The sequence below is a fragment of the Neltuma alba genome, unplaced genomic scaffold (assembly GCF_004799145.2).
Source record: "Neltuma alba isolate B1F8T4 unplaced genomic scaffold, ASM479914v2 tig00011483_pilon, whole genome shotgun sequence".
Taxonomy (NCBI): Eukaryota; Viridiplantae; Streptophyta; class Magnoliopsida; order Fabales; family Fabaceae; genus Neltuma; species Neltuma alba.
The window spans coordinates 264452-288156 of NW_021636152.1; the positions used below are offsets into that span (position 1 = coordinate 264452).

The 23705-nt window shown below is 34.7% G+C and overlaps 3 protein-coding genes across 4 annotated transcripts; 1 reads left to right on the top strand and 2 right to left on the bottom strand.

Annotated features, from left to right (window-relative positions):
- Window positions 1-43: 43 nt before the first annotated feature.
- On the bottom strand, window positions 44-6324 carry LOC114713996 (mechanosensitive ion channel protein 2, chloroplastic). Of its 2 annotated transcripts, none has more exons than XM_028898693.1 (14): window positions 6253-6324; window positions 5525-5745; window positions 5361-5420; window positions 4754-4917; window positions 4393-4516; window positions 4175-4272; window positions 3979-4092; window positions 3616-3679; window positions 2717-2866; window positions 2515-2625; window positions 2169-2336; window positions 1969-2082; window positions 1518-1574; window positions 44-1072 (listed from the first exon to the last, which is right to left on the bottom strand). In XM_028898693.1, exons 2-14 carry the CDS (start codon window positions 5600-5602, stop codon window positions 311-313), a joined length of 2064 nt encoding a protein of 687 aa, XP_028754526.1. In that variant the 5' UTR covers window positions 5603-5745; window positions 6253-6324; the 3' UTR covers window positions 44-310. The 2 variants fall into 2 exon arrangements, with proteins under 2 accessions (XP_028754526.1, XP_028754525.1); XM_028898692.1 differs by having other exon boundaries at window positions 5519-5745.
- Window positions 6325-7119: 795 nt separating this feature from the next.
- On the bottom strand, window positions 7120-9818 carry LOC114714021 (myosin heavy chain, clone 203-like). The gene is made up of 2 exons (XM_028898719.1): window positions 9658-9818; window positions 7120-8914 (listed from the first exon to the last, which is right to left on the bottom strand). Exons 1-2 carry the CDS (start codon window positions 9816-9818, stop codon window positions 7120-7122), a joined length of 1956 nt encoding a protein of 651 aa, XP_028754552.1.
- A 9265-nt stretch (window positions 9819-19083) lies between these two features.
- On the top strand, window positions 19084-21850 carry LOC114714001 (uncharacterized). Its single transcript, XM_028898698.1, has 2 exons — window positions 19084-20435; window positions 21380-21850. The coding sequence occupies exons 1-2, from the start codon at window positions 19970-19972 to the stop codon at window positions 21430-21432; spliced, it is 519 nt and encodes a 172-aa protein (XP_028754531.1). The 5' UTR covers window positions 19084-19969; the 3' UTR covers window positions 21433-21850.
- The last annotated feature ends 1855 nt before the right edge of the window (window positions 21851-23705 follow it).

Consider the following 23705-nt stretch of genomic DNA (forward strand, 5'->3'; position numbering starts at 1 on the left):
ACTGGATGTGAAGATAAACTCATTGTTGAACTAGGTAGTTTGAACAAATAAAATCTATTCAATTTAAAAACAGCAAGAACATACAAATCATATAATTACAGCCCTTTGTGTGTCGTATTAACAGGAAATCAATAACCAATCAGATTACCCCGGGTCGATCTCTTTGTAAATACGTACGCAGGAAATTAATCCGCGCTCGCGCTTTCTGGGGCTCTATGTCCAAGTTGAAATGAACAGGACTAGGAACTAAGCCTAGAACTTAGCCTGTTTCGTCAGATTGCCAGATATTTCACCTGAAGCAAATGAAATTTTACTTATCTTCCCCGTTCTCAGCTGTCAAGGATCTATTTCTCCCCTGGGCAGCCATTTCTCTTGCCTCTCGAGCAGTAGATGAATCGATCCCCTCCTCGATGGGAAGAGTTCTTTTTGATCCCTCCAATGCTACGCCAAGTACTATATTCTCTTCAAGGACAGGCCTAGGCATTTGAGGCTGTGCCGCCGGTTTCCTTTCATCTCTCTGTTTTGTTGGCGTATTCTTAGGACGTCCACCTCCTTTGACAGCATTCTTAGATTGTATGACATCAGAATTCTTCTCGGTCATGTTATTTACAGCAGCTTCACTAACTTTGGAGTTAGAAACAGACACGTGCTGAGCCTCCAGGTTTTCCTTTGACTCCGATTTCATTGGCTCATGTTCACCCACTTCAGGGTTGGGTTTGGATGAAACGGCGACCTTCAAGTTTCCATTCGCATCAGAGTTAGTCATCACAGCTTCAACATCTGCCTTCGACTCAGAATGAGTTTCTCTGACCTTATGATCTGGCCCCGCTGGCCCAACCTTGGTTTGCGTGGCTGATCGACTCTTTGTCGTATCATCTGCTTTGATCTTGTACGGTGGTTCTATTATTATTGTACTGTTTGATACTGTTCCAGTACCACTAAATACAGAATCCACATATGGTATATTCTCCAAGTCAGCATCACTGTAAATTTTCTGCAGTGTTCGAACTGGGGTTGCAAGTCGGGCTCGATGATGGCCAACAACCCTAAGAAGATCCAGTAGCAAAGCTTCCTAATGTTTCAGGGGTAAATAAATTGAAAATCAGCCGAGATTTGAATAATAAAGAAGATGATATGCTCCAGACCCAGGATCACTTCAATAAAATATCCATCACCACTTGGGGAAAAAAATTACGTCTTATTTGGTTCTTTGATCTCCCAAAAAAAAAAACAAAGAGAGAGAGAGAGAGAGAGAGAGAATTTTCCCATCTATTTGGTTCTACTATACTGCCTAGCAGTAACTTCTTAAGGGACCAAATAGGTAAACTAATCTATTTACAGATTGAAACTGAAGGTCATGGTATCGTAAGCTTATAATGACCGCAAAGTAAAAAAGAAACAAGTCATCGCAAGTTACTTCGTAATTAGCACTGAATTTAAGATGACAGCATAACATGCTATATATACGATTGCCGCATGATTGACAGTTTTTAATATACATAAGGACTTAGTCTTACCTTAACGCACAAAAATTCTTCGTGATGCGAGGTCTTGACAAAACAGGACACCATTATCTGTGCAAGACATGGGAAAAGATCAGAGATGAAATGATGTACAGATATGCTTCGCTAGACATGAATACAAATATGATCCAAATTGTATTACAGTGATGAGCATATGAGCACTGAAGAAGGGCCCATCTATTGATATTGAGTAACAATTAGATAAAGTGAAGGACAACGCAAAACTTTCAGTTATGCATAACCTGAGACAGCCGCATGTAATTGAACCATTCGAGCTTTTACATACTGAACAGCATAAACTATTTCAGCTTAATTTTTCAAATATTCATTGATGTTTTACTGGTTCATGAGGAATAACAGACAAAATTTTATTTATTCAAGATTTTTGTCAACCAAGGCACAGAATTTACATGTAAGATATTTTAAGCACTTAGTTCATACTGACCAAAAGAGCCTGATTTTCATGATCTATATTGTCCAGAAACACTCTCCTGTGCAGCTTCTGCTGCTCGACTTGAGGGTTTTTGGCCAAGACTTTTCTCATGTCAGCAACAATGTTCTGCATAAGTACTTTACCACGTCACTGAAGGATAGTCATAAAGAACTTGATGGTAACAAAAGCTAAGTGATGAAAGTGCCTCTCACATTTATCTTATTAACATCCATATGGTTAATAGCCAGGTGGGTCTTGAAACGCCAATGTGTTTTCTGACTGAGGTTTCGCACGACGCTCATTGTGAACTTGTGGTTTGGAATATAAACAGCTTCACGATTTTCACCACGTATAATTGTGGGTGACCACCAGCCAACATGCTGCATAAAAGAACAAGCATCAGTGAAGAAATGCATCAAAATAAGGGGCCTCGGAAGCGCCAAAAATATGCATTTGCAATTTTGGTCCCTGTTTGTTTATTGCATAAAATTATACAGAATATAAGAAGCATAAAATTCCCATGCTCAAACTTTTGCAAGTTGAACACCAAACATATACCTCCACAGTACCAGAGACTTCATAGCCTTCAACCTTTGTTTGAATCCATTCATTCACCACGAAAGGCCGAGTTGTATGAATTATCACGCTTGAAAGGAAGTTTGTAAATATCTAAACAGACGAAACTTATTGTGAGACTTTGCTTCATCATAACATCACAAATATGAACTGGGCTGGACAGAGGCAACAATAAATCCCACACCTCACGACCAGCAAGAGTCAACAAAACAGTCCCGAGACCTCCTGCGGTAACCCACCTCTGAGTAGAAAAGCCCACCAACTCCATGAACAAAGAGAAGGCAGCAATCCATACTGCAGAATAAACAGCTTTGCCTGCAAACTGGAATCCCATCTGAAAAGGCAGACAAATATAAATCATTCTATCTTTGAAATTGAATCATGACAAGTTATGCTTCCACAAGATATATTCCCCAAATTCTAGATTTTCTCATACATTATCCACAGTAGATTGCAGTTTGCAGATTAGTGAATAGTAAGCATGAATTACAGCGAGCTCTCATGAACTCAACTAATTCTGTTGTTTTATTTATGATAGATCAAATACATTAAATAGAGAAACTTCGGTCCAGAGATATCATATCTCACCCAAGAATCTAGAGATGCATTATTAAAAACATAATCTCAAGGAATCAAAACTGATAAATATTAAATCCTATTAGCTAAGACAGTGTATGACACATGGTTCTTATGAGCACCACAGCTACCAAGTCATTAGTTTTCCATATATGGTACATCATCTACAAAACACGCAGCCTTACTAAATTATTTGTATCCCTGAAGAGAGCAAGGCTACCCTAATGGATTCAAGTGCTCCAAGCTGTATGTTTTTTGTTGTAGAAATAGATCTAGTGAATTGCCGACTATGATCTATGACTAAAATAAAGGTTAATGGTCGATCTAAAAGTTGAATAACAAAATTCAACCATAATGCGATACTCAATGATTGGGAAATCATGTTTTAATGAACAATATCATTGATCATTGCATCCTAGACAGACTGTGAAATGGAATTGATAATATACAGATTCAAGTTTCTGGATCATAAAGCCAGTTTCTTTTCCATAAAGCATAGATACATACATTCCTTGTCTCACAGGCATCAGCAGCACCCTCCGTGAAGAATTTCTGTGCTTGTTGAATCATACTGCATAAGATTATTATATAATAAGTTCCGTGTTTTGGTAAACTATTAAATGAAGTACACATATTGGAAACAGAGATCAGATTGAATAACAAAAAAGCATAGTTGTAAACAAGCAAGGCATTGCAATTTGTAATACCATAGAAAGCAAGACAATATCTCTCCAAGAAGGGGAAAAAAGGCTGGAAGAGCTTCAGTGCAAATTATTTCAACCAGAAATTGCTAGGTGTAACATTAATACGAATTACCAAACCATTCAACAGTTTCAATAGATCATGCTGAAGACCAGAAAATAGGCATACCGTGATATACAATAGGCAAAGGCAAGTACAGTTGACAATGATCGTGCAAAAGCCAAAAGCCGTTCCTTGACAGCTTGAGCTGCTTCTGAAGGTAAATTTAATGGGTCAAAGGCTCTGCAATTGACGTGACAATTGAGTGAGTGGAAACTAGGCACATTGGAAAAATATATATATAATTATGCCATGACGGTTATACCTGCAAATAAGCATAACTCCAGTCCATAACAGTAATGGCTGGATGTAAGAAGTTACTGCATAATGTGTGCTACTTTTCTTCCAACTATTGTCGCTCCTCTGCAAGAAAAAGAGTCCAACATTATATTTAGGTAATAGATAATGTGTGTGGAAAACCATGTTATCCCATCATCATGGACGCGGTATACAGAGATGAAAGCACTATTTACTACAACATACCTGGAGAAGCAGTTTTCTTATATGATACATTAATGGGCCAACACCCCATACTGCAAAAGTGATGATGCCAATGGCTGGAATCAACTTTACTGTGACAGGACTACATTGTAATAGATTATAAGACCTGCATAGAATTAAATATGAAATTTTTTACCGCAAACACAACAGTAAAAATAAAATATGTAGCCCTGAAAAAGTGAAAAAGACTTTTCTTAACAAACCATCTTCTGAAACCTTTTAAGAACAAAGATGCCATAGCTTCAGAATACGCTTGTTATAAGGGCAGAGAGTAAACAGTGCATGCCAACATATAAAATGCTTAAAACCCCGCACTTGGTAACTGTTAGATGATAAAATTTACCTTGCCGGTGCTGTGGCCGCCACCGTAGAAATAGGTAGCTCACTTTGCGGGCCTTGTCTAAGAAAAGAATGGCACTTAAAAGCATGTGACTTGCAAAATAAGGTATGTATTGGCCTATTTATATTGCAAAAGAGTTGAGTTCTCCGCCAATCCTGCTTCAGGAACTGCGATAAAAAATTTTATTGAAGTCCTTTGTAATATATTAAAAACATGAATGAGAAGGATACAAAAGGGGAAGTTTGTGGGGCTTATTTCACTGATATATAAAGATTCAAGCATCACTGGAGTCCAGGGCCCCAGGCACGCAGCAATTTACAATATTGCGGAAGCAGGACAGATGCAAATAAATAATTTATTTATAAATAGAAAACATAATACTTCATGCAACGCACAAACTTCTTGGCTGTTGAATGCTGCAATAGATTTAAATTATCGTAGAAAAGATTTATTGTGACTAATGATAGAAAGACAACAAATCATGAAAAAGTACGATACTGATTAGAAGCCCCATATTCGAAGGGATCGATCGGGTGGAGCAGCACATGTCGTTCACATTCGACAACAGTAATCCACAAGGCGAGTAATAACACTAGAAACATGAGCATACCGAAACATGATATAACGGAGCTGCACTTGATAAATCTAACTTGGTTCTGTACAGTAGCCCCTGCAAATTATGTAACATTAAAGTAAGCACTGAGAGCAAACGTAATAAACCATGAACAAAATTTAAAACGAAAAAAAAAAGGATATAATATTTAGTACTAGTACCATATATTGGTTATAGCAGCCCGGGTTCCTGCAATGTCCGAAATCATGGGACAGCTGCAGAGAACCGGGAAGAGCCATCCCTAAATCAAAATGACTATCCAACAAGGTTTCGCTGACCGCTAAAGAAGACAAAAGAAAATCAGAAGCACAGTAGATTTCACTCCAATTCAACACAGCTGAAGCAGTGCAGATTAAACTTGTCAATCTGTCAGAGTAGAAACCTGAAATGAAACAAACTTCGTGTGAGGACTAGAATGGTTGTCTTTGGAGCAGGGGAAGACAATTTAACCTTAATTCCTCATAAAAGAAAAAACTTCACTTAACCGACTCTCACGGATGACAAAAAATGGCTTCTGAAAGAAACCGATTTCCTCAAAACCACGTTGAAAAGTAGTTTTCTAACTAAAATTACACTCAACAGCTAAACAAAAAACCATCGTGTTATCACTCACGATTCAAGATATTCAACGCTGGAATTTTCTTGTCATTGTTTTAGCTCCAATTTTGCTTATCAACACTCATCGCACCAGCAAGTTTCAATTTTGTCAGGAATTTATTCGCAATGAAAGAGAGTCTAACTCATCGAGCTCATATTCACGAAAAGTAGGCACTCGCTGGGATTATATAAAACTTTCAACGTCGCTGAAAATTGTCATGAATGTGATAAAATGAGTTATAACTAGTCTTGCATAAATTTCAGAACTTGAAATTTGTGGCGCATTGGTTACCTGACAAAGACGAAGAAGCTGGCTCGGAAGAACTTCATAGCAATCACGAATATAATCCAAAGTGACAGGAATTTTTGGCGCATGAAATTATTATGGGGCTAATTGCGTCGTGGCCTAGACACGCGCGCAAGAAATTCCATGCTTTCACTTTCAGACACGGTTTTGTTCTCCACGTGTACCGTTAGTCTTCACCACGCAGCCATCGAAGATCAAAATAAATCTTCCCATCAGTTGTATGGTTCTGGTCATTTTCTTCTTTTTAATTTTTGGCCATAAATGGTAGTTTGGAGTCATCTCTAAAAATTCCAAAACGTAAACGTTTTCAAATCGAATGCATATGTGATGGTCCAATGTGTATTCTACATGAAGATGAATGCTAAGTATTACTTCTTTAGAAGCCTCCACAAGTCACGTTGATCTCATCTTCAATTATTAAGTTGCACAGATTGTAGCCCTCAAAATGATAAATATTGCAATGGATGATTTTTCTGCAATTTTTCATTTTCTTAATCACTTGTCACAGATATATTTGTATTAATTTTAAAGTACCTGTTTAATATTCTTATAACAACGTTGCAAAAATATCGAGTTTGTTTATTACAGTGAGGTCAACATCCATGACTCGATTTTGTTACAAATCTGGATCGCCTTCTTTCAGGATAGCAACCCACAGAACAGAGATGAAAATGTTTCAAATGAACTGAATAATAATGTCAATGGTCAAGAGTCGTACAATAAAAGAAACGACAGCTTGATCGCCTATGTGTAAGTGTCGTTTACAATTGAAATATCATACAATCTAAAAAAATTTATTGATCATGCTTCAAAATCATCTTTTTTTCCTCATAGCAACTAATTGTTAATCCCTTAAGTCGAAATGGCTTCGAGGTTCTTAACCCCAGTAGCAGGATGCTCAATCATTTTCTTACTTGCATGGGACTCGTTATCATCATCATCATCATCACCGTCCTTGTTCTCAAAAGACTCCGCCATCTTTCCCACCATATCCATTAGCTCGGAATCTACAGTCGAGAATTCACAGATCTTATCTCCCAACCCCAGAAAATAATCCAGCAGATGCTCCCTTTCTGATGACAACCTGTGAGCTTTCTCCATCAATCTGTTGTTCTCGTTCTTCAGTTTCTGAAGAATGGCCTCTGCTTCACTATGAGGAACTTCGTCATCTTCATGCAATGAAGAAAAAGTGGTCAGTGAATTACAGAAATGCTCTTCAAGTGATGTCATTTGCTGCATAATTTCATCCATTCTCATCTTTCGCTCATTCATTAGCTGTAAGAACTTGTCTTTCACATGCTCGTTTGTTTTCTCTGTAAGGCTTTTTACCACCACTGCACTTTCAAATTCTCTTCTAAATGCTTCTTGTTCTAGCCATTCTATCTCCTTTTGGAGCACCTTTAGGATCTTGTCCTTCTCTTCTATGATCTCCAGAAATTTCACTCTCTCATTCTCTGCTTCCTTTACTTGTTTCTCATCCACTCTTCTCTCTTGCTCGAGGCTTTCTCCAAAAATTACCTGTGAAAGAAGTGAAGCTTCAAGTTCTTTACGTTTTGCATGGCTTTCCTCCAAATCATTCTTTAATCGTTCACAAGCTGACTTCCATGTCCCCACTTCACATTCCAATTCGCTCCCTTCATAAATCAGCTCGTCCAATTCAATGATTGCTTGGTCCAAAGCATCATAAGCTTCCTCAAGTTTTTCCTTGTAAATTTCAAGCTCGCTTTCTTCATTATTGTGATCACCCTTATTATCCATGGCTTGAGCCTCAGAAATCGCCTGCTGCAACACTAGAAGCATCACTGACAACTCCTCATTCTCCAACTTCAACTCATCAATTATTGAAGATTCAAGAAGACTTCCCTTGCTTGCCTCTAACTCTTGATTTTCTTGCTCTTTCGATGTGTCTCTCGAATTATTAAATTGAACCTTACATTCTGAAAGTTGAGTTTCTAGTTGCTTTCTGGTGCTTTCTTCACGAGCAAGGGCTAGTTTAGACATATGCAACTCACGTTCCAATTGCTCTAGAGTTTTGGTCTGAGAATGCAATTTTATTTGCAGGGAAGAGATATCATCAAGCAATGCGTATGTTTCCAACTCTGGATCTTCATTTGCATTATTAATCTTCTCCTCTTGTTTCTCCTTATCCACCTGTGCTTCTTCCAGATTCTCAAGTTGTTCTTTCTTCCATGTAACTTGTTCTTCCTTCATTCTGTTCTCCTCCTCTATCAACTTGTGAAACTTCTCATCTTCATTCGCTGCTTTTAAACTTTTCTCGGATTCCAAGCATTTCTTTATGGGAATTGATAAACAAGCTTTCTCCTTTGCCTCTTCTAACTCCAAAATCAACGCCCTTTTTTCATCTTCCAATATTTTCAACCTCTCCTCATAAGTCTCTCGTAGTTTATCATTTGCAGAACTGATATGCTTGATTATAGACTCCTTGTTCTCCAGATCGTTCCTAAGATCTTCACACAAAAGCTTTGCCTCGTTAATCTCATCCGCCTGAGCATCATGGGATTTCTTAAGATTCTCAAAAGATTCTGTCTTCTCTTTCAATTCTGCTTTAAGTTTGTCCACCTCGGAAACATAGACCTTGGTGGTGGCCATCATGATAGACCTTCCAAATGATCTTCGAAACGAAACCCTGAGATACATGTAACATACAAAAAAAAATGAAAATATTGTTAGGAGGCCACCCGAGCTCTCTCAAGCTAACTCAGGTGGTCGCCTGAGAAGGTGAGAATTTAGAGAACCTATTACAGGTTACATAGTAGAAAACGAAACTAAATAATCAACATTCAGGGTTGTCTACCAACAAGAACATGATTTGTCGTTATTGCAAAACCAGATAACAAGTTTTCAATAACATGGTTAAATCAGGTTATTGAACACAATGCATGTGTTGTTATCTTCAGAAAAACTTGCCCGTATTATAGGGGATGTTGGTAACATAACACACGTTTTGCTTCATTTGATTCAGGAAAAATGGAAAAAGCCAACGGCTTAGGGCTACAAGTAGTTGACCAACTTCTATAAGCAAAATTAACGGTTTTACAGTAGTGGAAATTCCTAATTAAAGACAAGGAATGTCAATGATTCTTTTATAATTAGTAAAAAGGAAAATATATTTGCCCGTCCTTATAGTTTGAGTAGATTTTGAATTGAGCCCCTATAATTTTATTTCTTTTTAATGGATCCTTATAGTTAATTTTGTTAAATTCATCCGTCCTTCTGTTAGTAAAAGTTGCAATTGCTGTTAATGTAAAGTGACAGAGGGTGATGTGCCACTCTCTCACCCAAGCATGTGGCTCCTTCTATCATCTGTCTCTCTCATCTCTCCAAGCTAACCACGTCGAGTTCCATGGCGCCCAGATTTTCCCAACTCACAAGCTAAACTGAATCTCATATTCCCCCAACTCAGAAGTTGTGTTCTTCATGAGCCCAACCATGGCATGCTTTGAAGCTTTATAAGCATGAGGACCCACTCCTCCCAAGACTCCCGTGATGCTCGACGTTGATATGATGTGCCCAGATCGCCTGCGTATCATCACTCTACCGCATGCTTGATTCCGAGAGCTACACCCTTCATGTTCACTCGCACGACTCTGTCAAACTCGTCGACGTCGAAGTTGACAATCTTTGGTTCTTTGATTGATTCCCTAAGACTTTGACATTGCTGAAGATGATATCGAGTTGGTCGTAACGAGAGATTGTGGAGAGTTTTAGTTCATTCTCTTGGTTCTGTTTCACGATGCTTGAAACAAAAAAAAACAGAGCACGTATGAACAGAGAGAAGAAATGAAAGGAATACTTTCTAACTGAAGAGAAAGTGTCGTCGTTTGCCATGAGAGAGACACCTTGAAGATTTGGCTCAGGCACTACTTCGGCAACAATTATGGTTGACCTCTTAAAATGGAGCTTCTTGCAATTGTGACCTCATAGACGTAGAGAGAGAGAGAGAGAGAGAGACGAGAGAAGATGGTAAGTGCTTGGAAGTTTTGGTTCCATTAAAGAGTGCTAGATTTGATCTGATGACTTGATGGGAGGCACTATATTGCTTCACCGTTAACATAGGCAAAATTTTAAACTGCGCAAGTGCTTGGAAGTTGGCATAACAAGCGAGGTATAGGGAGCGTTAATGAGGGACTTTGTCTTTCTTTATTTAAAAGTTTTTTAGTATTCTCAAACTTCTAAACCTATAAATTTTAAACAAATAACCAGCAACTTGAGGGAGTCCTTCTTCACTCCCCCTGGGAGTTGTTAGCTTGGAGAGATGAGAAAGACAGATGGTAGAGAGAGTAGCAAACTTGTGTTTGAGAGAGTGTCAGATCACAGCCCATCCCTTTACATTAACAGTGTTTGTAACCTTTGGTAACAAAAAGACTGATCAATTTAACAAAATTAACTATAAGGATTCAATAAAAAAAAAAAATTATAGGGATATAGTTCAAAATCTACTCAAACTATAAGGACTGGCAAATATATTTTTCCTTAGTAAAATATTATAATGATATTCGTTCGTTTTACTATATTGTTAAAAAACGAAAAAAAAAAAGGTATATGAGCTTTCATATTCATTTTTAACTTACTAATTATTTTGCATGGGTTACCATTTTTTTTTTGGGAATACAAAAGGCAAGTCAGAACAACTTTTGAGGGTTAACATTTTATTACCTTGTATTAAACCGTACTATCCAATCGACAAAAACTGAGAAGAAAAGCGGAAATAAAGAAAAATCCTGGAACAACGGGGGAACTTCTCGTATTCAAATAGTCTAACTTTATTTACAAATCATTAATTCTTTTTAAATCTCCAATTAAAAGGGTTTCATTGCTCTGTAGCTTTTTTTCCCAATATACATTAGTATATAATAAAATAAAATATGAATATATTGCTTATATCAAAGGATTTTTTTTTTTTTGAAAGGATCATTAAAAAGAATTCAAGTAGAGAGAGAGACGGTGAGGGAGGAAAGCATCACCCATGACAGGTTAATATCAATTAAATGATTTTTAGTGAATATGCTGAATAGAAAAAATTATTGTGAGAGAACTCGACTTGAATTTTTGAATTTGTTTGTCGTATCGAACATCAAATGATTTTACAAATATATATATTGTGATCAACTTATTCTCTTGAATTTCATGTATTGACGAAGGGAAAATAATTAATATAAAAATTAGAACCTCTTCGCGCTGGAGATTACTTGTGGCCTTGTGCATCAAGGATCAAGCACAATGATCTTTCAGGCGAAAAAAAAAAAGAAAGAAAGTACAATGATGTGCTATCTCCAGCTATTTTTTCTTCACAGAAAGAAAAGCCAGTTAATACGAATCATACAAGACTCGTGACTCATGACTTCTAATACAAGATTTTTTTTCTAAAATATTTAAGAGTTATTTTCAAAATTACTCTTTCTTTATTTCCATTGCCTATCTCATCTCAACTTGATCAAGGATGATTTTAAAAATTATAATTGAATTTAACTAATTCATGTAAATTATTTAACCAATCTTTCTTATAGGAAATGGAAAGAGTTATATTTCCGCAGCATAGAAACCAGTTATTATTAGGCTTAGGTGTAACTTCCCTCCTAAACAATTTCCACCAATCATCATTTACAAATCAAGCCAAAACCCCCTCACAGCATCTAGCTTTAAACTCTCCTCTTTATATAAAGAGAAATAGATACTTCCACTATTATAAACTATCTGAAGTCTTAAATATAATATTACCTCCGGTCTTTAATATAAAATCCTGTTTGACTTTTATTTTGATTCTAAATATAAGATCCTAATTCACTTTGTCTCTCATATTTATACCTTTTTTTTTTCAAAGTAGTCATTCTAACAATGATAGTTCTAATTAATACACTTGATTAGCAAGGATATTTTAATAAATATAACATTTATTTGGGACAAATAACTAACTCAACTTACTTTTTTAGTCTCCTCAAATTAGTCAACTGACTCTTATAATTAGAACCGGATATAATAGCTAAATAAAAGGTTTGTTTTAACTTCTCAAATCTTAATTTATTTTGTCTTTCAAATTTATAATTTTTTTAAAAGTATTCTTATTAATTGCATATGGTGAGGGAGTTTTCATTTTAAAAAAATCACAGTACATATGATTTAAAAAGATATTTAAAAAAACCCAGTATACATTTATTACTAATAACTAACTTAACTATTTTTATTAATGTTTATAAATTAATTATCTAACTTTTATACTAAGTATCTAAAGGTACAGTATCCTCGCTTGCCTCGCTAGGTTCCATAAACAAGGGCCATGTAACAATAACGTGAATGGACGGAAATATATAAATTAGTTTGGTAGTGATAAAGAAGCAATCAATTTGATGATCGAAGCATCGTTTTGGATTAAAAGAACTATTTTTTCAAAAAAAAAAAAAAAGGGTTTAGTGATTTATCAATTTTTGTAGGTATTACATATGGACTATGAATCACTTCCACTCGTCTTTTTTTTTTTTTTTAACTAAACATGACGCCATTCTCCAAACTAATCAAATTGTTTCGCCTCTGTCAGCTACGAGACAAACGAAATTATTGGTCACCTAAGGGCTAGTTTTGAAGAAAATATATATATGTAGTTTAATATTATTCTTTTGGCTCTGAGATATGGTTTAACCCATTAACCTTAATTAATTTTTAAAGTTATAGATGAAATTGTATTTTAATCCACTAAAGAACAATCACATACGGCAAAAGAATTAAGCTATCAGTGTACATGGAAAGTTTTCCATGGGCCGCGCAAAGCTAAAAGTTAACTTCGGAGCAATCATGAGTTAGGTTTCGTATTGAGAATATAAATTATAGAATGATAATATATATAATACTCTTTGTGTCTTAAATATAAGACCTATTTTAATATAAGTTATTCTACAAAATAAATTTTATATTTAAAATCAGAAGAGTATTAAATACGATTTCTAAACATGTTTGGAGTTCAAATTATGTATGCTAGAACAAAATGTTGGGATTAATATTTGAAATCAACAACGTTTAATTGGACTTGTGTTATGTCATGTAGTTATATTAAAAAACACATGACAATGATAAATAAATATTCCTCCGATTCTTAATATAAGACCTTTTAAACTAATTTGATTATATTAAAAAAATTAAATAAGTTAGTTAATTATAAAAAATATGATATGTTTTTTTTCTAAAACACCATAATCATCTTTCTTAATATTATCTCTCCCTCTTCTACTTGATTATGGTTGAGGGAGTATCCATAGAAATAATTTGAAAAAAATTAATAAATATAAGAAATAGGTCTTATATTTAAGATCAAAATTAACTCAATAATTATATCTTATATTAAAGATCAAAGGAGTACTTAAATAGTATTTCCTCTTATCTTTACATAAGAATTAGTTGGGGTTCAATTTGGTTATTAATATAAAATGTCAATCATCTTTAACTATCTCTCATATTTATTATTTTTACCTCAAAATTAATTTACACAACTTATAAATTAATATACGATCTAATGTTATATAGAAATATTTTTAAAAATCATATCAGTTTTATTATAATTTATTTATTTATTTGACTTTTTAATATACACAGATAATTAAATAACTTTTACAAACTATTTCATTTTTTCCCCCTTGGGGCAGTGACTAGTGACAAAGGAAGAGACCACTAATGCAAGTGGGAGGACATGTCCCACAAACATATAATTTGGAGCCAATTTGACTGAACGCGTTATGAGAGGCGCCGGTGTCGTGGTCCTACACATACAACAGAACGGAAATAAAGTACTCCTCCGGTCCTTAATATAGGACCCAATTCTCAAGTTGGTTTTGGTCCTAAATATAAGACTCTTTTATTATATTTATCAATTTTTTCTAAATTACCCCTATGAATATTCCCTTAACCATAATCAAGTAAAAGAGGAAGAGGGGTATTAAGAAAGATGATTATAGTGTTTTAGGAAAAATGTGTCACTTTTCTTATAATTAACTAACTTATCTAACTTCCTTAATTTAATCAAATTAGTTAAATAGGCCTTATATTAAGGATCGAAGGAGTAATATATATAATTTTACTAGCAAAAAATTATTTTCATAAATTAAAAACTAGTACTACTACTTGTTATGCTTTTGAATAAAATTAAGTAGTAGGCATTAATTTATTATTTTTAGAAGTCGACAGTAAGATAATGGATATTTATATATTCCCGGGCCGTAATGACAAAGCTCTTCTCTACGAAAATAACCGATCAAAGTGACCAGTGTTGGGGAATGCATCACCAAAGTTGGAATTAATATATGTACTTTTGTTTTCCAGCTAATTAAGTAATTGTCCTATGTAAATAAGAAAAGTGGCAAAGATAATGAAGTGGATTACACACTCCCATAAAAGAACGGCGCTTATTTTATTTATTTTTTAATCTTTAACTCTGGTCCTGTTCAATATAATTAGGTGATAAAGTAAGAGCTGACAATTACATTTAAATAACTTTACCTGACTCTTATCATCTTTTATGTCTAGAACTACTTTTTGGGTATGTCGTATCTGTTTAATGATACTACTTCCGGTCTTAATTACAAGAGTTAGTTGATTAATTTGGAAAAATTAAAAAAAAATTAAGTTAGTTATTTATAATAAATATGTGTGTTGTCTTTCCTAAAATATCTTTATTAATCAAGTATATTGATTAAAACTATAATTATTAGAAAGATTTTCTTAGAAAAAATTGAGTAAATATGAGAAATAAAATGGATTGGACTCTTATATTTAGAATTAATATAAAAGTTAAATGAGGTCTTATATTAAGAACCGGAGGTAGTCGTATTTTTCTTTAATGACAAGAAACAACTTTTTTTTTCAACTCACCTACTCTACGAATACGTTGTACCGTGCGCCATGCGATTTGTTTTTCTTTTTATTTGTTTTCCCAATTTAGTGACGATTATGTTTATCTTATTTGTCAAGGTAAAAGCTACTTTACATACAAGAGCAATAAATACATCAAAATCAACGCATAGGATCCTATACAAATTGAAAAGTAACCCAAAAAAAAAAATAATGAAACGAACAACATTACTAGATTTTTTTAGGATTTATTTGGCTCAATGAGAGGAATACGAGATATGAGGGGAGAGATTTTAATAGAAGGAAAAAAAAAAAAAAGAGGGGAGGAGTTTTAATATTACCTTGTTTGATTCATGAGAGGAGGGGAGGAAAAATATTTTTACACGGACAATTTTGTCCTTATTTAACTTAAGATTATTTTTTCAAATTTTATAAAATGTTTAATAAAATAGAATTGCAAATAACATTTAATATATAGAGCAATACTTATACCAAAATTCTAATACACTGTAGAACATGAAGTATTATTAGAAAAAAGGTTGAAATAATGTTTAGCCACAACTTGTACTGTATCCCATCTTTGAATGAAATATTTGGTCATACAAAAAAGAGAGGAGTGTGTGGAGACAAAAAGAAAAGAATTGAGGGTAGTATAAGGATATTAAAAATAAATATGGATATAGTGATCATAACATGATAAAATATTGTTATTTCTCTCCAAATCCTTCTAATTTTAGAGGGAAGGTTGAGGAGGAAAGGGCAGGAAAAATTTTTTCCTTTTTTTCTAAAATTTAGGTGTTACTAAAAAAAGAAATAATTAAAATTCTTCCCTCTTCGCCATTTCCTTTTAAATCTCTCATATTAAACGTACCCCTAAAAAAACAGTGACACTGTCATTTCAAAATAAAATTAGAAATGATTGAACTTGTAATAACAGGCTTATCCAGCACCAAGCAAGAATATTTTAATGAAAAATATCCCTAATCAGACCTGGCAATATTTGAATACGATGGGGTAGATTTGCAGAGAGAGAGAGAGAGAGAGAGAGAGAGTGTGTGTGTGTGTCTGAGCGTGAGGTTCAATTGATTAGCTAGGAGACAGAGAAAGTTAACGTACGTAAGTGGTGATAGTAACGTCACCGTGGTGTTTAATTACGGAGGTAATAAAGGAATAATCAATGTCTTTTCAAACACTTCCGTTTTTTAATATAAAATCTTATTTAATTTTTATTTTAATTTTAAATATAAGATTCTAATTTACTTTATTTTTCATATTTATTCATTTTTTAAAAATAATTTTTCTAATAATGATAGTTTTAGACAATAAACTTAATTAATAAGTATATTTTAGAAAAAATAACACTTATTTATTATAAATAACTAACTTAACTTATTTTTTAATTTACTCAGATTAGTCAACTATCTCTTATATTTAGGACAGGAACTAGTATATTTTAATTTACTTAAAGCTCTCAGGGTGCCAACATATCAGTGTGATTTTACTTTCCGTCATTAGGCAAATTAAAGCTGGATTAACAACAAGAGTTGGTCCAGTTGGTAGAGAGTCGGCTCATAACCCACAAGGTCGTGAGTTCGAATCCCGCTGCCGATGTGAGGACCATGTTAGTGGGCGATCTGTAAGTACTTCTATAAGCACTCTTTGAGTTTAGAGATATACCCTGACCCTGATGAGTTTTCAGGACCTGACTTGCCTAAACTTTTTGTAACCAGAAAACAAAGCTGGATTTACGTCACAGCTTTAATAATTACAGATGTGATTCATCGTCTATTACGTGCCATGCTGATAACCCCATAATCCTCACGGTGGGTCCTACTCTGGCCTTAGTCGCTTGGGGAGTTCAAAATAAGTGGTCCCGCTAACATCCTAAACAATAGGACCAGATATCAGGAAACTTAATTAGAGCCTTAACATTAATCACAATAAATAGCTCAAATTCTTAATATTTTCTCAGACAGTCAGACGGGGGAAAAGGTAATAATCTGAAAAACATGCCAACTGCTGTGTTAAATTAATGTGTACTTTGTCCCTAAATATAAATACTGTAATTTGCTATGTTAATGAATTTTATACTTGTGACATTATAGAAGCTCTTGTTTGAAAAACACTATGCACAAGCCAACGATATATATAACACGTGAATGCAATCATGGATCAAAATCGTAGTTTGTTTATATATATATATATATATATATATATATATCTCTGTGTTTGCATGGCATGCTGGTTTGAGGATAAATTATGGCGAGGATCATGGAATAATTTTTAAATTCTAAATCTATAAAAAAATTTCTCTTTCAATATTTATTTATTATTAAATAGATTACCGTTTATTTTATAAAATTTTGATATGATAAATCATATGTATATTTCTCAAACTATGTACTCAATTATAGAATACAAATTTTCCGTGCGATAAATAAACATCGCATGGAGAATTACTATAAGGTTTAAAGAAGAAATATAATTATAATAAAAAATTCAGTAACAAATGAGTAGCGCCAACCCATTACAATTTCCTATACTAGAATTTAGCATTGTGCCCTACTTAATTGTTGTGAAACTTTTCAATGAATACATCTATTTCTTTAAGGTTTTATAATAATTTTTTTTTCTATTTACTAATTGTACACATGTTCATTGCAATAGATTGAATGAAAAATTGGCCTTTATTATTATTCTTGAAAAGGTAGGCAATTAAGGCCTTGTTTGGCATCCTGATAAAAATCACTTATAAGCCTGTTTTATATAGGTTAAGATAAAATTCTTCTCACATGCTTATTTCGTATTATGTAAATTATGATTAAAATGTTATTTATAAATTATTTCAAAAGAATCCCAAACACTACGCACCTTCTTAAATATGCTTTTGGTATATGTGTTAGTGCGAATCCTTTTACAATCGTGTCCAAACTTATTTTTCCAAGTTTATGGATTGATTAATGCAAAGGAAAGCCTGGATTAAAGAGTTAATTTATAAAGATGTTAAATTCTTAATTCATGGGGAGAAAATGGAAAAAATATTTTCTTACATGACTTTTCAATAAATAGGATTTTTGTGTATAAGTAACAATAGATTGCATACCCTTTTGACATAATGGGAGGCAATAATCTCCAAATTTAGGTAAGGAATATATAAAAGGTGTTTGGATGAAACCAAACCATAATTTAGAGAATAACTTTTGGAAAATAGATTCTTAGAAGAATAGATTTTGTAAAAAGGTTATTCTAATAAAATGAGAGTGTTTGAATAGTTGTTATAAAAAACACATATATGTAAATTACTAAAAAAAATATAAGTTAATATGATAATTACATAAAGAACATAAACTTAAGTAATTGAGGATTGAGCATTCTATTATAATTCATGCCCGACGAGTGAATTGGTTCCTGGCTTCATTTTAAACAAAAGAACGTAAATTTAAGGATTTTTTTCTTATGAAATTTAGCAGTAAGTCAAAAAAAAAAATACTGTTATTTTTATTGGCACCGCCAATCAGTGAGCAACTGTTTAGTGAAGATACAATTGTCTAAGTCATCAATTTCCTTTAATTAATCTAAATGATCATTCCATGTGTCCCATTAATCAATAATTAATGTAGTTTTTTATTAATTAATAATGGGAAGGATTTGGACTTCGCTTCTCATCCTCAAATTCCATGGGTTGCCCCAGTGTACACGTGCCCACAAGGCAAACTTCACATGCACGCCATGATTGGGTTGTATCCTGCCACGTCAGCCAATTTGGATGTCGTCTTTCCTGGAACGTCCAATATTATTTGATCAAAATGTTTGATAATGATTATGATGATATGTCTGAGGGTGCACGGTAAGAATCAAGTTACCCGTTAGATCACTAGTGGTGTTATCTAACCGTTTGATGAAGATTTGTGAAAAAGCCAAGTCTGTCTATAAATGCATTAATGCAGGAGGAAGGCAGTGTCAGTTCGATAGGATTTTCTCTGGTGAAGATAGTTGAGGGGTGGGATGAAGAAGATGAGGATAGATAGCTAGGGTTTAGATTTCCTCAACCGAGTTCTTAGGTTGTCACCGGATTTTGCTTGCTTTTCCCGGAAAAGGGCTTTCCTTTCATGCTTCCATCTTCCCCCTTTCTAATTCTCTCGTATAGCATGTCGGTTTGAATAGAACCTCTGTTTTCCGGTGTGAAGTTTTGAGATTCCGGTGACATGAAAGAACGCTACGATTCTTTGATCATTTAACTCTGGGTGCTTGATGATTTTTGTCCAACGGTCTTGACTCAGTAGTTTCCTTCAATTTTGGCTTTTAATTGTGGTGATATGTTTTGTTTTGCATTGTGCTCCGCTGTTTCGCTTGAATTTTGAACTTATGGTTATTATTCTTTAGAAAGAAGTGTATAAAGAAAATATTCTTTTAGCTTTCTGATAATGAGAATTGTTGCCCAATCTCATGTATCACGAAGACAAATTTTGTTCTAGTTCAACAAATATATAATTCTTTGGTACGCTGATGGGATTGGAGTGTTGAATTCTGTTAGATGGAGAAAACATTAGGCTTTGTGTGAAGGGGATCGTTATTCTTTCGTATGTGAGGAAACGTTGTCAAATCTGCTGCATTCGATCGTTCATGCTTAGCTTTTTGGAAGATTTGACCTTTGATTGTACAACCCTCTGTTTAAATTGATCTGCGTTTGTAAACGTATGGATCCTGTTCCAGTAACCACTCCCAATTCCGCCTCATAATTTTTCTGCTCTTGAAGTGTGTGTCTGGCATTTCCCTCTTACCTCTTTCGCTAACCTTTGGCCTCCAAAAGAGCTTGACCCTTCGGAACCTTTCAGCTCTGAATCGAACTATGGCCGTCTCCCTAACCCGTTTCTCCTGGTGGCTGTGGGGAAACAAGGAGAAAGAGCCCGTGTCGAATAGTTCTACTCTGAATTCGTCTTCTGAATGGGGTTTCGCTCTTAAGGAACGCGAGGCTGTGAAATTTCCTTCGGTGAAGGGAACGAAGATCGCAGCATCTCACAGGAAGGTTAAACGAAAATGGCAGAGCAGGGAGCAGAGGAGGGTTGAAAAGGAGTACGACGTCGTATTGGTGCCATCTGACGGTGGCGCGTGTTTGTCGGGGACAGAATCTGATGACTCAGACTGGTCCATTGGTTGGCTGGAGCCTCACGGCTCGGAGTTTCAGAGCGATGATGAGTCGGATAATAGTTTTGCGGTGTTGGTTCCTTGTTATAGACCTGGGTCTAAGGAGGTTGAGAGTTCAAAAAACGATCTTTTGAGTGCGATCAAGAACATCCCAGATGAATTTTCTTCTGGTAAGAGCCAAACTTGTTTCTTGGAACCTGTAATCTGAAATCTCGTTGCTTGTGATTAACTGTTTACTTCTTTGGTTCGAAGCCTAAAACAACTTTTGTTTGATTCAGGTGGTTTTAAATTATTTACTTATCTTTTGTATTTTAACGAATTTTGTTTTTGGTGGATCTGTAAGTTGGTTTGACCATACTGTTGTATGACTCTGATGAAGAACTCTCTTTTGTGATCATAAAGATGGTTATTGGATTAGGACTCTAAAGTGAGAAAAAACGAAATAGGTCTTTCTTGCATGGTAACTTTAAGCACCATAGTAAATGGGTTGTGTATTTTTCCCCAAAATTATTGTACAAGGCAAAAGCTTATTTTCCCCTTAACTGTGTTTATATGTGGCGATTAAAAAAAAGGCCCTCATCATCTATCTATTTTACGAAGATGCTTATGTGATAGAGAAAGGTAATCCATTGAAATAACTCCATTGTTCCGATTCCTGAAATCCACATTATTCAAGCAGAGACAAATAATTGCTTCTTTTTTGGATTCGTGGCCTGAATTGGATGCTTGAGTTATTTGACTATCAACCTATGGCTTTAGTGTTGCCAAGTGTGTGTTGAAGAATGAGCTCTTATTTCCCAGCTGATGGAACTTGTATTATAATAGAGTATGGATGATTTCTTAGCCCCTGATCGTGCATGAGCATGATCCATATAAAGGCTTGGACTTTTCAAACAGAACATTCGTGAAAATGGAAGCTGATGGTTCTTTTATGGAAACATAGTCTTGCAATAAATGAGTTTGATGCGTTTTTCTCTTTGATTGTGTTCACAAAGTATATATTTGGCTTTTAATACATTTTCTGTTATTGAATATTCATCTATCTTTTTAAGATACTTGGGGGGATATGTCACTTTGAAGTTTTGGTTTTCTGAATTTGGATTTGAACATGCAGGCAAGAACTACCTGGAACAGTGGCTGGCTTCTCTTCAGAATTTTGAAGCTTAGTACTGATGACAAGGGGTTTCTGACAAAAAAAACTAGCTCGAGTAATGAACATTGATGAGAACCAGTGCCTCGTTCCAAGGATTAGCATCTTTTGGGAAGCCTGAAACCAATGGCCATTTTGCTGCTGGGGCATGTTTAGCTCTCATTGTAGATACCACATACTCTTGTGAATATGTAAATAGAGTAAATGCAAGCAAAAATGAGGGGGGAGAAATAGTCCTAATCTACATGCTTTTAGTAGTGTTTTTCAGTTTCTCACTGTGTAAAATGACCGCCCGCTTTTCCGCCATAATGAAATCCTAATCATTCTATCTTGCTACTGTGTCTCCTGTAGATAAACTGTAATGAGAAGAACCAGAACTGTTTGATTTTGTTATCCCATATAGTAAGCAGTTTATAAGTTGTTTTTTAATAGTGATTTACGTAATACAAGGTGAGTATATGAGAAGAGTGTTCTGATTTACGTGAAACGTGCTTATAAAGGGTTTCTATCACTCTGCCAAACAGGGCTATAATTCCATTCTGCAGAATCCATCTGCGCTGTATACAGGGACTCCTCTTTCATTTCTGTTTTTATCTAAACGCGCAATTATACAGCCATTGTAATGATTGCTGGAGATTGTCAAGTTGAAGTCTGAACCACAAAAAAAGCAAGGTTGGGCATGTGGTTGAAGCAGAGAGGACCACATCAATGGCGGTTGGTAAGCAGATCACGTAAAGGTTGGTGGGTCATGTTTGCATTTGAGCAGAGTGAAAGTGAAATACGACCCAAACGGTATTGGAACTACTGTTACTCCTTATCTTGGCCTCTTCTGCTTGTGGGTTTGGTTCTCTCGCTTTCTCAGACGGCATCTTCATCAACTAAAGAAGAAGCCACTCACCAACGAATTTATTCCTCAATTGGATAAGGAATTGACTCCTTCCCTTTTATCCCTTCTCATCAAGGAACAATACTTTTGGAACTTTTCTTTTCCTCGATTTAGCTCCAAATTTCCATCTTTTTACGTGAAAATATGACTTTTAATTCTTAAACTTCACTTCAATTATTGATATATGGTCTTGGAATTTTTGACTTGGAACAATTCAGTCTTGTGATTTTTTTGATTCAAAACTAGTCAATTATTATAGTTTTTTTTTTAACTTGGTGAAATTCAATCCTTATAACTTAGGACTTTAAGAATCGAACTGTATTAAGTCAGACCAAATTGATAATTAAAAGAACATTTGGGGACTAAAAGTTATATTATTCTCTTTTCAGAAATATTAAATTAAGTCATCATACTCAGATTGGGCGCTGTAATTGTAACTCGTAAGTAAACTTTTAATAGTGATTCTGGCCAAAAAAAAATAAAATTCAGCGTGATATAGCTATGTGGGCGACTGCATTTAAGTTGCTGAGGAAAAAAAATTTGAACGCCTCCTTAAAATTATGTATTAAAAGATAATTTGGCTTGAAAGTAAACTTATGGCTCTTTTTTTTGGGTGAAAAATATGGGGCTAAAAGCTCAATCTTATTGCTGCGCAATCATGCATTGGAGAGCAACTCCCACTGAGTCTCGGTACAAAAAATCCATAACCTTTCTAGAAGGACTATCAAAAACCGCAAAGACTTCCTTTGACTCAAAACAAATGCTCTTTTGATCCTATTTATAAGATAAAAAAAGAAGATATTTTTTAGTCCTATTTATAGGGTATTGAGAGAAATTTTGTGTGGATGTACTTCATTTATTATTGTGTTGACTTTATTTATATGAGGTATAATGTATATTAAATAAGAATAAAATTGAAAAGCTATTGAATTTTAAACGAGAGTTAATGAAATTTAAGGTTTTTCTTCGTCTATATGAAACATGTTAAAAGTAACTTATAAATAGGACCAAAGGAGTACTAGCGAGGCAATCACCAATCAGCACTAAAATTTGCCCCCCCATATAGATGACTGAATTTTATCCGAGCAAACCTAATCATCTCACGCTTTACAACTTCCAGCAAACTCGAATCAGTACACTCAGCAGTACACAAATTTTGCAGAATATTCATAAGGGATTTTGAGTCACCTTCAATAATCAAGTGAGTAACACCAGTCTCAAAAGCTGTCTTCATTCCAGCGATGACACCCCAGGTTTCTGCTATCATTGCCGAGCAAGAACCCAGCTTCCTGGTAAATCCCTTGATCTGATTCCCTCGACAATCCCTTAGCAAACCACCACAAACCGCCACTCTATTCTGCCCCTCCACTGCACCCACGATAGCTTGTTTATTACTAGTATTAT

Coding starts and splice junctions, on each gene's coding strand:
- LOC114713996 (XM_028898692.1), bottom strand. CDS start 5,602: ATGGCTCTTCCCGGTTCTCTGCAGCTGTCCCATGATTTCGGACATTGC. Junction 4,273..4,392: donor TAAGAAAACTGCTTCTCCAG/GTATGTTGTAGT, acceptor TTTTTCTTGCAG/AGGAGCGACAATAGTTGGAA. Junction 2,867..3,615: donor ATGCCTGTGAGACAAGGAAT/GTATGTATCTAT, acceptor CTGCCTTTTCAG/ATGGGATTCCAGTTTGCAGG.
- LOC114714021 (XM_028898719.1), bottom strand. CDS start 9,818: ATGATACGCAGGCGATCTGGGCACATCATATCAACGTCGAGCATCACG. Junction 8,915..9,657: donor TATGAGATTCAGTTTAGCTT/GTGAGTTGGGAA, acceptor CATGTATCTCAG/GGTTTCGTTTCGAAGATCAT.
- LOC114714001 (XM_028898698.1), top strand. CDS start 19,970: ATGGCCGTCTCCCTAACCCGTTTCTCCTGGTGGCTGTGGGGAAACAAG. Junction 20,436..21,379: donor CCCAGATGAATTTTCTTCTG/GTAAGAGCCAAA, acceptor TTGAACATGCAG/GCAAGAACTACCTGGAACAG.